General features: G+C 51.0%; 1 protein-coding gene across 23 annotated transcripts in view; it reads right to left on the reverse strand.

The window, feature by feature from the left end:
• The window catches only part of INPP4A (inositol polyphosphate-4-phosphatase type I A), a 134,893-nt gene that overhangs the window by 8,948 nt on the left and 112,712 nt on the right, over positions 1 to 13,233 (reverse strand). For all 23 annotated transcript variants that reach the window (XM_072768057.1, XM_072768049.1, XM_072768056.1 and 20 more), the window contains 6 exons: positions 12,250 to 12,373; positions 10,970 to 11,096; positions 10,526 to 10,666; positions 8,746 to 8,843; positions 6,694 to 6,806; positions 2,857 to 3,011 (listed from right to left, as the gene is read on the reverse strand). In XM_072768057.1, the coding sequence (XP_072624158.1) occupies positions 2,857 to 3,011; positions 6,694 to 6,806; positions 8,746 to 8,843; positions 10,526 to 10,666; positions 10,970 to 11,096; positions 12,250 to 12,373 (758 nt within the window). The remainder of the gene's footprint in view (positions 1 to 2,856; positions 3,012 to 6,693; positions 6,807 to 8,745; positions 8,844 to 10,525; positions 10,667 to 10,969; positions 11,097 to 12,249; positions 12,374 to 13,233) is intronic.

Consider the following 13,233-nt stretch of genomic DNA (forward strand, 5'->3'; position numbering starts at 1 on the left):
CACAGCACTGGCCACTGCTCACCCTGGGCCTCCGAGAGAAACACAGCCCGAGTGTCAGCCCTTACCCCACCCCTCTCTCCGCCCTACACCCTTGCCTGCATGCTCTACTCTTCCATCTGGTAAGATGCAAGCGAGAAAGCAAGAGAACCAAAATGCATTCCTCCACTCAAGGCATGGCCAGTATTTTCTGCGGCCTCCTTCGGGCTCCCGGCTGAGCCACAGGTCCTGACCACAGCCAGAAATACTGGCTAGTGTCCCAGCCACCTCAGGTTTGCTGTCTACGAACAGATGCGTGTCTTCCCCACAGGGGAGAATCCAGAAAATCACCTTAAAACAATCAAACATGGTGATGGCCTGAGCTGCTACATGGTCAGGCAGACAGGTGGTAGTGAGCATGGAGCCCCGGCTGCTAGAGCTACTGGTTCCTGGGGGTGGGTGTAGGGGGGCCGTGATAGAGCTTGGTTCTTATGTAATAATATCTTACATGATTATTAAGTAAGATTATATGTTTACTGCAGAGATTTTAGAAAATTCAGAAAAACAAATAGGACTTTTATAAAAAGACTTTCATAATTGGACGTGGGTGGGTCGGGGGTTTAGAGAGGCAGAGGGAGGCCCAGGGAGGAAGGTCTTTCTCTACTCAAGACCTCAGGGTCCTCACCTGGGACAATGGAATGCAACACTGACTTTACAGACTCCAAAGCACTCTGATGAGTGATAGGCACGACAACACCCAGATGGACGAGCAGGCGCTCGGGATAGTGGGCAGGAGTGTGACAGTTTGTATTAAAAGCCTTACAAAGGTGTATACTTTTTTTTTTTTTTAAGGTGTATACTGTTTAACCTAAGGGATCGATGCAGTAAATGTGGACAGGAGCATACCTAAGGGTATTCACCACACCCTGGTTTGAGGTGCTAAAAACTACATAGAGCTTATTCAATGACGGCAAACTGGGGAATTATGGTGTGCTCAAAATGGGAAGGTCTCTATTAACCTGAAAAAATGCCCATGAGACAGGTAAATGAAAAAAGTAGGCTAAAATAACAGGCTAAAATTGCACATATAACTGCATCTGTTCATGCATGTATGTGTGTTGTGTATTATTCAGGGACTGAGTAACCAATGTGTGTATTAATCACACACCTATGTGACTGTATATACGTGTCTACATCAGGAAGAGTAGGCGTCACACATTAGCACAGTTACTTGTCCAAAAGTGGGAATATGGAGGATTTGGAGGTAAAGGTGTGAGAACAGCTGGTATAGGGGCTTATCCATATTTTTAAATTTTGCTTCAAGGAATATCCATTTCTTAGGTGGTAAAGGGCTGTGCATGTTGAAAACCACAGCGGTTTTCTGTGCACATGTGGGCCCCCCCACACAGCCCCAAGGCAGGCCATGGGCCAGCAGAGGTGGCTGCCCGTGTGTCTTTCTCAGGAGCTCCTTTCTCCCTGTGCTCAGATGCAGTCAGAATGAATCCTTGTTCTCACTGAATTGGTTTTAGAAGCCAGGACTGGACAGATGTCTACACATCAACTGCAAACACCACGGCCTGGTCTACTGAGTGGACCTGATCCTAATCGTTGCTCCAACCACCACAGGTATCCCCTCCCTTCCATTTTTCGTGTTTCTTCTCTGGTAGAGGCCTGCATCTCACCAAGGTGGTCCCTCCCAGCACCCTGCAACTGCCACCCCGTGGCCTCAGGGACACTGAGCCTGAAGGGCAGCCCGTGAGGACAGGCCTTTAGCCAAGGGTGCCCAGGCAGGGGGTCGAGAGTCTCCACTGCTTCCCTGAGGCTCAGCACAGGGAGGACGGTGAACTTTCTCCACGTGCATACATAGAAGCCCCGAGGTAACAGAGAGGTTTGGATGAATGTGGAAAGACAAAACAGGGACAACACGATTCCACTTCTACAAAATGCTATTATCAAGAGGCAGGAGCTCAGGCATCACTTTGGTGGGTTATTGTGAGAAGGTCAAACGGCAGAAACATACAGAAAGGATAAGAGAATTGAACGCTTCAAAGAATTTGGTGAGAGGACAAATGATACAGAACATTCAGTAGGAGTGACTGTTGGAAACGAGACTTGGACAGCATTGGTGGCTACATTGAAGGAGACGGGAAAACCAGGTTTCTTATCCTTTCTTTTGGTATGTGAGGTAAGGTGCTCCCCAGCAGTGCTTGAAACAAGGCATCGATCAACAGTAGACAGTTTTAGTCCTGGGTTTCATTCTGCAAACACGCCTGCTGCCTCAGAATCAGAACATCATTAGGGTGAGGTCGCCACGGCACACGGACAGGTGGGGGGCTGCTGCCGTTACCATAAGACACTCATTTGACACTTTGCTAAGAGAAGCAAACTGTGTCGATGGCTAGAGAAGAAGCGGAGCAAACCGGTGCAACCTGCAGACGCGTTTTCTTCACTCAAGTTTGGAAGGAGCTAAGAGGCATGGTGGAAGCAGCCGATGCCTGCTGAGGAAGCTCTGGCCCTAATTCTCACCCACAGCAAGGCAGGGGGCCGAGGGAAAGCCACGTGCCAGACCACTTGCACATGGCTGCACACGACTTCCTAACTCCTAAGCTCGCCCCGAGACCACCCGATTTCAGAGCAGTCCTGCTCATGAAGACTGCTGGCTCTCTAGTACCCCTTGACTTAAAAGAGAACATGGTCTCAATGTGAGACCATCGACAGTTTGACTTGGCAGACATCAGTGAATTTTCCCAAGTCAAACTAGAGCATGCCAGCTGGAGTCAAGGGGACCTGGGCCGGGGGCGCCCCGGCAGGACCGGCTCATCTGCAGTTTACACGGAGCCCGGGGCAGGCGGGGCGGGCGGCGGGGGCAGCGGGACTCACCTGCGCATGCACTCCAGGGCCTGGGTGAACACCTGTGGAGCCATGCCGTGCTCGTGCTGCAGGATCAGGCACTGCTCCAGCGTCACCGACATGGCTGTGCGGTCCTTGGCGCTCTTGCAGCTGGTGAACCGGACCCCATTAAGGCGGCGGCAGATCTGCAACAGGAACACAGGCTGTGCTTAGAGGGAGACTCCAAAGAACAGCAAGAAGCTTTGGGTGGGACACAGGTTCCGGGTGGCCAAGGGTGGCATATGGCAATGCCTCAGGCCGGCATTCCCTCCACTTCCACGTCCTGCCAGAGAAGACCGCAGAGATGACATCACTGCCCATGGGATGGCCTTTGTCCCTGGCCATCCCTCCTGTGACTCCCCCTACCACAGGCCACTCCGTTAAGGCCTAGGCTCCCTTCTTTTCTGGGGTATCACCACCTGTCTGCTGACCTTACCAGCTGTGCCTTCTTCCAAACTGCCCAGGCCATCTCATCACATTCAGACCTTTGCTGCAGGTCCTGGGCAGAGGAGGGCAGCAAAGACCAGCTCAGGAGGTCAGAGCAGCTCCTGGGATGTTCCACCCTTGGCCAAATCTCCGGGCCTTTCTGGAAGGCACAGCACAGACCCACGGTCTCTGCTTTCTCCTCACCTGCACAGATGGGAATAGCTCAGAAATGCTTCCCCTTAGTCTCCTCCTGACCACCACACTCCACAGGCCCTCCACTATCCACCTCACTCAGGGCTGTGCATGGGGACAGGTCAGTGCACTTTCCCCTTCACAAGCAGAGGAAGTGGGAGCTCACAGTGGGGCATCCTCCAGGCTGAGAAAAGGCCACCCCAGGGCACCTTCTCTCCCCACAGGAAGGTCATTTGGGAGCCTTTTTTTTGCACCACTAGATACAATTCTAGGTACCCAGTCCCCATGAACAGAAAGCCCTCGAACAGAAGATTGTTTTTCTTTTTAAGTTTACAGCAACTTCATTTGGCAACACAATCAGATCTGAGCTGACGTGAGACTACAATCTTCATTTATCCCATTTTGTATAAACATTCGTATTTCTCAATAAAGCAATATTAATGAGTTTGTTTCAGAGGGCTGCTCCAGACACCTCTGGGTATGTTCAATCATATGTGTGCCACATCAAACATAGGTGATATGCACTATATTACATATATGTGCACCAACCGTGTACCATGTCACTTTCTTAAAATATGGAATTCCAAAACATCTACCCACGAGAGCTTCACATAAGGGCCTATGAACCTGTATCAGGTACTGCACCTCGAGAACAATATTGGTATTCAGTGAAAAATCAAAACTAGATGACGGTGGACTCCAATAAGCTATCACACTCCAGAGCAGTATCAGAGCCCCTGCAGATGGCCCAGGAGATGGGACCACACCTGCTTCCCAGGCCAGCAGAGCCAAGAGGCGCAGCCACTGCCAGGAATGCCACTAGAGAGAGCACAGTGTAGTCCTAAGCACGGTGTTTAGAAAAAGACAAAAGAGAAAAGGCCCAAACAAGTTTGGCCAAGACTATCAGGAGGAAGACAGGCTTCTTTTGAGAGCAAAAACAATTTTTACAGGAAAGGAAAAAAAAAAAAAAAAAAGGACACTAAGCATCCCCTAAACTCAGCAAAGAGTGATATAATCCAAATGCATAAAACCATAGCTGATGAAGGGAGGGTGCACGTGACTGCTCACTGAATTCCACAGGCTGCAGAGTTCATGATCCAGACACATGGCACAAGCCAGAACCACAAATAGGTTCAAAGAACGCTTACATTCAGAGACATGGTATCCAGAACATCAGATTCCAGAAGGCAGGCAGAGGTGACCAGAGGTGCATTCTTGCACAAGAGGGCCATCTGCAGTGCCAAGCTCCATCCTCGAGGGGGCCATCAGCCAGCTTTGGGGCTCTGACGGATCTCCCCATCCATGGAATGAGGGCCTAGACCTGACCAATGACTAAACCCAAACTGTTTAGTCAGGGTTTATACACAGAAATGAAAATAAATAAGATTCAGAAAAGGAGGGCAGCTCTGGTCAGACTGGGGATGGGAGGCCTTGATAGCTGAGTGACTTGGCATTGCACAAATACCTCTCTCCCCAGGGGACCCTCAAGGGGAAAATACAAGAGGTGATGTGTCCAGGGCCTTTGAGACTTTTCCACCTGAAAATCTATACCTTGAACCTCTGCTGGGAACTGAAAATGTGGGACTGGATGGGCTGCTTTTCTGACCTGGCACAGGGGATTGGTGGATCACTACAATCTAGCAAGAGGAAAAGAGAAGCACACTTCCCAAACGGGGTACACACGGGTCTCAGCATCTACTTACATCTGTAAGGCCATCTGCGTACTTGTACTAAGGAGAGTGAATCAGGGGGTGCTGCTCTGGGCCACTGTGGGGGATCTGGCTGTGTCACCTTCTGTGCCACATGAGGAAAGGCTTGCTCTATATCTGAATTCTTGCAAAGATATCTGTGTAGCAGGTTTGTCATGGCCAGCCAAAGGATTTTAGCAGCCCCAAAAAATATACTAAGAAAGTAAGGGGCTCCTCTGCCTGCCGAGGCACCCCGGCATGCATGAGCTCACCCTGCACCCTATTTGTTAGGTTTGGCCTGAGCAAACAAGGGCAGATGTGACCTCAGAACCAGGACAATATTTGAAAAATGAGGCCCATGAATCCCCTCAAGCTTCCTGTCACTCAGTGCTTCCAAATGTGTTCTGTTGTGAAAAGATTCCAAGGGTAGCCTAGCCCAGAAAGGGAGCTCCTCAGGCTGACCTATCCCACAGTTTTCATGAGCATGAAGTCTTAGCAGCTGGGGCACCTGTAGGCTCAATGAACACATGAATATACAGAGGGGAACATCCACTGGTCACAGCTGCATCCGACAGAAAGGCATCAGTGGCCATATCCACTGACAAAGGCACAAAGGGGGGCGTGTTCAAAGAGAGGACTCCATGAAGACAGGCTCTCAAACACAGGGTCTACCAAATAGCTGGCAAGCACCATGACCAACTGGACTGTCTGCTGCCATGGAAGAGACCCAGGGTTGAGAGGAACACGTTCATGATGAAGAGAACAGGAAAGCTCTAGAATGAGTAGCTAAGGAAAGCAATGGGGGGAAGGAAGAGGGTTAGACAGCCCTCCTAACTGCTGCCTGGGCTCTGCGAACCAGGGGGTAACCAGGTGTGAATGGGCAGTGCGGTGTCTACTCCTCCCCCAGGGGCAGAGTGGCAGGTGTCCATTCCTCCCCTGCGCTCAGGCCAGGCTGGGAGCTGGAACGCCATATGGGGATCACTCGTGCTCCCGAGTCTATGTGTGCAAGTGCCAACACCGGACAGGTCAGTGCTGCCGTGGAGACCAGTTAAAGTCACCTCTGGACAGGGATGAGTGAATGGCTAGCTATGGACCTCTGCAAGTACATTTATGAGAAAATACTGGAAGTACTTGGGAAAAGAGATCCAAACTGCAATATACAAAAAATAACTGTAAAGAGACTAGGAAGGTCACCATGGTCTACTGCTGAAGCTATTAGAAGAGGCAGTGAGTTGTAGCTGCTATCGATTGCCCAGGCTTCTGGAGGTAACAATTGTCATCAACCTGCTTATTAAATGCCCCAGGGGACAGAGTCTGTGTCAAGCTTCTCAGACTTCAGACAGCCCTAAGTAATGAACGCACTGGCACCTCTCAGTGTCTTCCAGAGTTTGGGACATAAGTTTTTGTGGAGAAATTTGTTCTCTCGACTCCTGGCTACAATTTTGGTTTATTATCATAATTATTATTATTGGCAGCAAGTGCAACAATAACGTTCTTTTCCTCACTATGACAAGGGTACTACCTCAGCGGCTTGCCAGAGAATGTCGACATTCTTATTCTTCCTGGCGTGAACGTTCTGGCCCAGAAAACGCAGCAGCTCCGGCAGGCACGTCTGGCTCCGAGATCGAGGTAGACCTGCAAGACAGGGGGAGTCCATGAGAGCTGGTGGGACACCCAGGACCGCGGCCTATTGAAGCTACTGTAGCATGAGCCAAGCTGGAAGTTTAGGGTGACTTAAGCAAGAAAAGGGGGTACGCTTAGAGACTGGCCTTGGCTACTGGCATGGGTAGCACTTAAATTACTTCCATGCCCCTTACGGCTTCCAACCCTGGCCACCTAGGGAGTTTCTGGAACTGCTGATGCCCATCACTCTGGGGTGGGGCCCAGGCATCAGGACTGTCCAGGCTCCCCAATGAATTCCAGTGTGTGGTCAGGGCCAGCACTTCTGCGGTTCCCTGGGGAGATGGAGGCTGCCTGCTTGTATTTCCGCCTGTCCACAGCGATCCCTGATGCGTAGTCCTGAGCTGCTCCTCCATCTCACAGCCGGTGTTTTCCTAGCTCCTTCCCCCATCGCCCATCTCACACCTCTGCTGATCTCTGGGGCAGAGTGGCCCATCAAGGCAGTGCCATTTCATCACTTACTTGCCCTGACTGCAGCCCTCGCCACACTGAATGCGCCTCAGAAGTCACCAGGGACCCCTCCCCTTCCCCCTCCTTGGCACCCAGGTAACACTGCTGCTCTTTTGCCTGCAAGGACTCTCTCCCACCCTTCTGCTGAATCTTTTCTTCACAAGCCACCTCCACACGGGGCCTTTCCCCAGAGGCTCTGTCCTCAGCCCCTTCCTCTTCACACAGTGACCTCAACCACTAGACAGCCCTGTTACCCCGTGCTGTTGACCAAGGTGGTGACAGGTGTGCCCCACCTGGCCTCATCTGTGCCCCCTGTCCCATATCACAAGGCCATTGGCACCTGGACTGCTCTCCTTGCCCCCCAGCTCCGCCTATCAGCAGTCACCCGGTCATGTGGCCACAGCCAGTGTAGGCCCTTTGTCTCTCCACCATGTGCCCATGGCTCTCTCCAACTATCTAAGCACTAAGCCTCAGATCCAAGCCAACCTTTCTGTGCCACCAATACTAATGCCTACCTCGAAGCATTGTCGTGGGGAGTCAGCGCAGAAATGTGCACCTAGCACAGCACAATGCCTGGCACACAGTGACCCGGGAATGCGAATGAAGCCTTTTCCCATCTTCCTCCTTAGGAGTCCCGTTAGAGGATGCGGGGGTTACCCAGGGACCCAGTTGGCCTCCTTCACCTGGGGAGCCCCCTCATGGCTGGGGCAGTGCGAGCACAGAGAGGCAGAGTCCATTCCTAACCAGGCAGGGTTTGGTTTCATTTGTCACTAGGTCCTGTGGTGCTTTATCCAGGGCAAGTGCTCAGTAAATACGAAATCATGAGAGAATTCTCCATTTACAGATAGTGTGCAGAGCCCTGGGCTCCTGCCTGAGTCCAGAAGCCCAGAGAAGGCTGTTTGCAGAGTGATGGCTGCTGTCACTCCATCTGCCTCCAGGGACAGCCGCACACGGGCCTCCTTGCCTCCCACATCCAGCAGTAAGTATCTGCCTGGTATCTTACTCTACACGCCACAGAGGGAGGTGTGTGGAGAGCTCACACCAGTGCAGGGCTGAGTGGGGTCCTGCCCCTGTGACCCCCACCTGTCCTACCAGCAGGAGCACAATGCACATCACTGGCCTCAATGACACCAGTGGCTGGGCTGATGTATGAGAAAGCCCACATTATCTAGGTGACAAGAGAACCAACCAGAGAAGAATCAGCACAGGCCACGCCTGAGGAAGCTTCTCCTGTGGGTGAGGATTCAAGCCAGGCAGAGTCTGAGTAGGTGACCAGGCTGCCAGGGAGAACAGGGAATCAGAGGAAGAACTGTGCCCATGGAGGCAGCATCTGGACGGTGGGTGAGCAGACAGCCTAAGCGGCAGGAAAGGCTCAAACACCCAAGGTGACACAGGATAGACAACAAGTGAAAAGGAAACCTACCGTGAGTGAGGAAATACTTACAATCCTCAGGCAATACTTCCTTAAACTGCTCAAAGTAGGAATTTAACCGCACCAAACTTTCCACGTTGATAACTTCTTGTAAAGATGTATCTCCAAACCTTCAGGAGTCATATGGGCACACCATTAGTTACTGACACTTTCTACTAGCATCAGCATCACTGCATTGAAGCTAATAATGTTGATCGTCTCAAGAGTTATTGTGCACATTTAAACTTTAAACACATTTAAACTCTTTCCTCCTCTCAAGCATCAGGCCATTTCTACTGTGTCTGTGACACGTATTTAAACATCAGCAGAAACCATGCATGTTTGTTACAGATGTGCCTAAAAGATAATCAGAACACTATCTGTCCCCTAGTAAGGCACGCACAGAAATGCCTCATGGCCACTCACTGGGAAGCCCTTGTCCTCCCATCCTGGAGGTGCTTAGGAGACAGGGACAGCAATGGGGCTCTGGCTGGGGAGTGAGGACACAGTCCTGTACTCGAAGCTGAAGTCACTCTGCCTGCTGCCACGCCTGACTAGCTGCTCCTCCTGCCCTGTGAGGCCCTAGCTCTTTTCTCTCCATGCAGCTTCATCCTGTGCACACCTCCCAGGTAGCCAGGACATGCCAGATATGTAAGGCAGAGGCAGAGAAAAGTCACCCTTGAGGAAGACACAAGGTGGTCATTAACACAGGCAGGCTCTGAAGTCTAAGGCCTGGATGCCCAGTGCAGCTCCACCACTGCCCTGCTGAGTGACCTCCATGCACATCAGCCTCTTCATGGACCCATGTCATCCTTTAGGACTCCCATCCACAGGACTCCATCCTGTGGGTCCATCACAGCTCATCCACTCTGATGCCGGCAATGGTTTTTCCTCTAGGAAAACCTCTAGGACTGCCCCCAAGACACAGCTGAGAAGAGAGTGTCCCAAAAGCAGATGAATGAGCAAAAGACCTGGTACTCACCAAGTCTTCCCCATCCCCACTGTCTCATCCTCTCCACCTGCTCCTCTGCTGACTGTGATATGGCCTTGCCTCAACACTTTCCAGAAACTGCTCTTGCAGTCAACAGGAATGGCAGCTGCCAGACACAGGGAACATTATTGTCCTCCCTGGGACACCTCCCTGCTGGCCTCTTGATGCTGCCTACTCTCCCTGGAGTGGGCTCCTCTAGCTCTGGTCATACCTTGAACACATGCACACACTTACTTGCACACACGGGTACATGTGACTACTCCTTGTTGCCTGGCAGGGGAACTTAGAGGGAGTTTACAAGACACAGGCCTTTGCAATCAAGGCAAGGCTCTCAGCCTCAAACACAGGCCTCTCTAACACCACCACTGGCCAACCTGGCCTGGGGCCTTAGCCTCGAGCTGCCACACGGTTTCTCCCTACCTGCTTTTGTTCAGGCTTATTGGCCTGAGATGTCAGGCCTTCCCTCCACCTCTTCATCTGACCAATTCCTACTTACTCTTTGAAACTCCGTTCAGCCATCATCCCCTCCAGGAAGCCCTCCCAGACCTTCTCCCTGGGTCTCCTGTTAGGAGCCCCCTACTCCCTGCATTCATCTTCATCCTTGTGCCTACATCTCTCTCCTACCAGCCCAAGTCTCTTGAGGATACAGACCACATCTGGGTCATCTTTGTGTCCCCAGCACCACACATAGAGCTAGGTGTACGGCTGCACTTAAAGAATGCTGGCCAAAGGAAGGGAGTGATGACAAAGTCTCTTCAGTGCTCAGAACCTGAAGAGGGCTAAGGACATTTTCTATATGCGGTAAGTGACCACTGCACCCACCTCTCGGCCAGAGTCTGCTGCTCATTGATGCCCACATTGAAGAGGACGGGCTGCACCCGCAGCAGCATGCCGCTCTGGATCTCCCGGGGCAGGGCGTCAAACAGGGGGCCCGGCAGAGGGATCCGCACGTTAAACCCATCCCTGCAAAATAGTGAAGACAGGCAGAGGATGGGTAAGGGCTGTGACAGGGGAGAGGCAGGAGAGGAGGCGAGTGAGAAGAGGAAAACCAAGCTGGCCTCGATACAAGAGTAGGGACTGGCCGTCTGGCTCAGTGGTTTCCAAAGTGCTAGTCATGAACCTTTTAAAGGCCCGTGAAATTACTGTAGAAGATCAATGTTTTTAACTGAATGAAAGGCAATAAAACAAAAATGAAAAGCACGTCACATGTAATGAACATAAATTAAAACACAGTGCTAGTTTTGAGGATTAAAAAAATCTTTCTACCGATTTCCAGTGATGACGGGCAGCATGTCAGTCGATGCATTAGAAGCGGCCTGAGTGACTTTGAAGGTCACGTTCCTCAGGTCCATGATCCCAAGGCTCATGTCCTCCAGCATGGCCAGCTCCTCACCTGGATGCAAGAGAGGGACGGAAGGCTGTCAGGTAGAAGGGACCTGCCACTCTTTCTGTGGGCTCAGAACAGGCACAGATTTGGGCACAGACGGGAGGTGACAGGATCAGGCATAGCTGTGAGGAGAGAGGGTTTCTCTGAGCCTCTTCACCAGTGGACTCATTCCTCTGTGGGTAAGGCTGCTACTAAAACCCTGCAGCCACATCCAGCAATGCTGCTGGTGGAGAGATATGCCAGTCTCCAGCCCCCTCCTGGTGACAGCGTGGGGAGGGAACCGGGCTGCACGGACCTCGGAAGGCAGAGCTGGCACTTCAGAGATGGACAAGGATAGCCAAATAGCACACTGTAGCCAGATCATTCCACTCCACAGGGCTTGGTATTTATTGGATGTCTTATAACTCCAAAGACTGACAAATGCTACTTAAAAAATTCCCTAGTTTTACTCTTAGAAGAAATAAACAGAAAATGAAAGAAGAGAGTCTTTTTCAAGAGCACTCGGGAAATATCTTTGAGATTTTAAAATATTCCTACTATTTGAACCAGAAATATTCCTTCTAATAATGTAGTGGCTGCAGAAATGGGCACACAGGTGCATACACACTTGTGTGCAGAGATGTATGGCAGCACTGTTTTCTTTTTCTTTTTTTTTTTTTAATTTTTATTTATTTATGATAGTCACACAGAGAGAGAGAGGCAGAGACACAGGCAGAGGGAGAAGCAGGCTCCATGCACCGGGAGCCCGACGTGGGATTCGATCCCAGGTCTCCAGGATCGCGCCCTGGGCCAAAGGCAGGCGCTAAACCGCTGCGCCACCCAGGGATCCCGGCAGCACTGTTTTCATAGGAGTAATTCAGAAATGGTCCAAATGACCTACAGGAAATTACTGCTAAATGATTATCAACCATCCTCAAATTAGAAAGATCTTTGATTGTAAAAACCAACAACAAAACAAATGAAGGGGTGAATGTGTAACTATACAGGACTTTCATTTGGTCCTTACACATTTTGATGATATCTGGATTTATTTTAATCAGCATGTACTGTGTGCGTAGTCAGAAAAATGTCTAGGAAGAAAGAATGGGAATTACATATGTCCGCACTGCTTATGAACCCCAGGATCTCAAAAGTGTAGGGGGTGCCCCTGGAGTCTCACCGTAAGTGCTCAGCAGGCTCTCAAACTGGGCCAGCAGCCCGATGGTGTATAGCTGCCGTAGGAAGCCGTCGTCATGCAGGCAGTTCCTCAGCTTGATGATGAAGCCACAGATGAGAGCAGTCAGCTGTCGGGGAGACACAAGGTGAACAGGTGTGGGGGGCAGACATTTCCTAAGTGGCTCCCAGCCCATGCCGTGCCCCTGGCCCCGAGTTTCTCTGCTTCCACTGGTTGGGCTGCAGCAGCACCTCTTCCCCTCCTCTATCTGGTGTGTGTGGGGTGTTTGGCTCTGAGGCCATGCAGGCTACAGGCCACGGGGAGGCCGCATAACATTCTAGGCTTGCCACTCCTATTGCTCCCAAAGGCTGGTTTGGTTTTAGCTCAGCTTCTAACCCAAACTGCCTGGGCTTACTCGTGGGCTAGAACCCCCTAGAAGCCCAGAATTAAATCCCAACAGTGAAAATGGCCTATCTACTCACAGATCCATACCAGCTCTGGCTGGAAACTGAAACAATCACAACAAAGAACAGAAATGAGAGAGAACATAGTCACCCTGTAAGCTACCTCAGTGGGATATCTCCTGTGGGGATGGGCCGGCACAACCTCAGAGAACCAGCTTGACCCTCTGTCACTGTGTACTTCGCTAATGTGATAACTGCCATCTACCGAACTTGTGACATTCATTTGAGCTCTTCCCTTCTCCAAAACCATTATAACAGTTGTGCATGAGCAGCAGAACTAAGGCACCTGCTGTTTTATAAACAAGAAAACAGACTACAGCATTGGTATCTCCCTCACTAAACTTCTTTGTAAGAAGAAAGACAGAAGAGGCCTGTGCGGTCTGGAAGCCAGCACGCCTTGGGTGGGAGCAGTGCCCATGCCTATGCCCACCACTTCCTCAGGGAGAAGCAAGCATGGACTCAGACCCTCTCCTAAATACTTATCAAGTAGGATTCCTCCCTTAGGGTAGAAATCTAGACCTCTCTA

This window comes from Canis lupus, chromosome 11 (assembly GCF_048164855.1).
Source record: "Canis lupus baileyi chromosome 11, mCanLup2.hap1, whole genome shotgun sequence".
Lineage (NCBI taxonomy): Eukaryota > Metazoa > Chordata > Mammalia > Carnivora > Canidae > Canis > Canis lupus.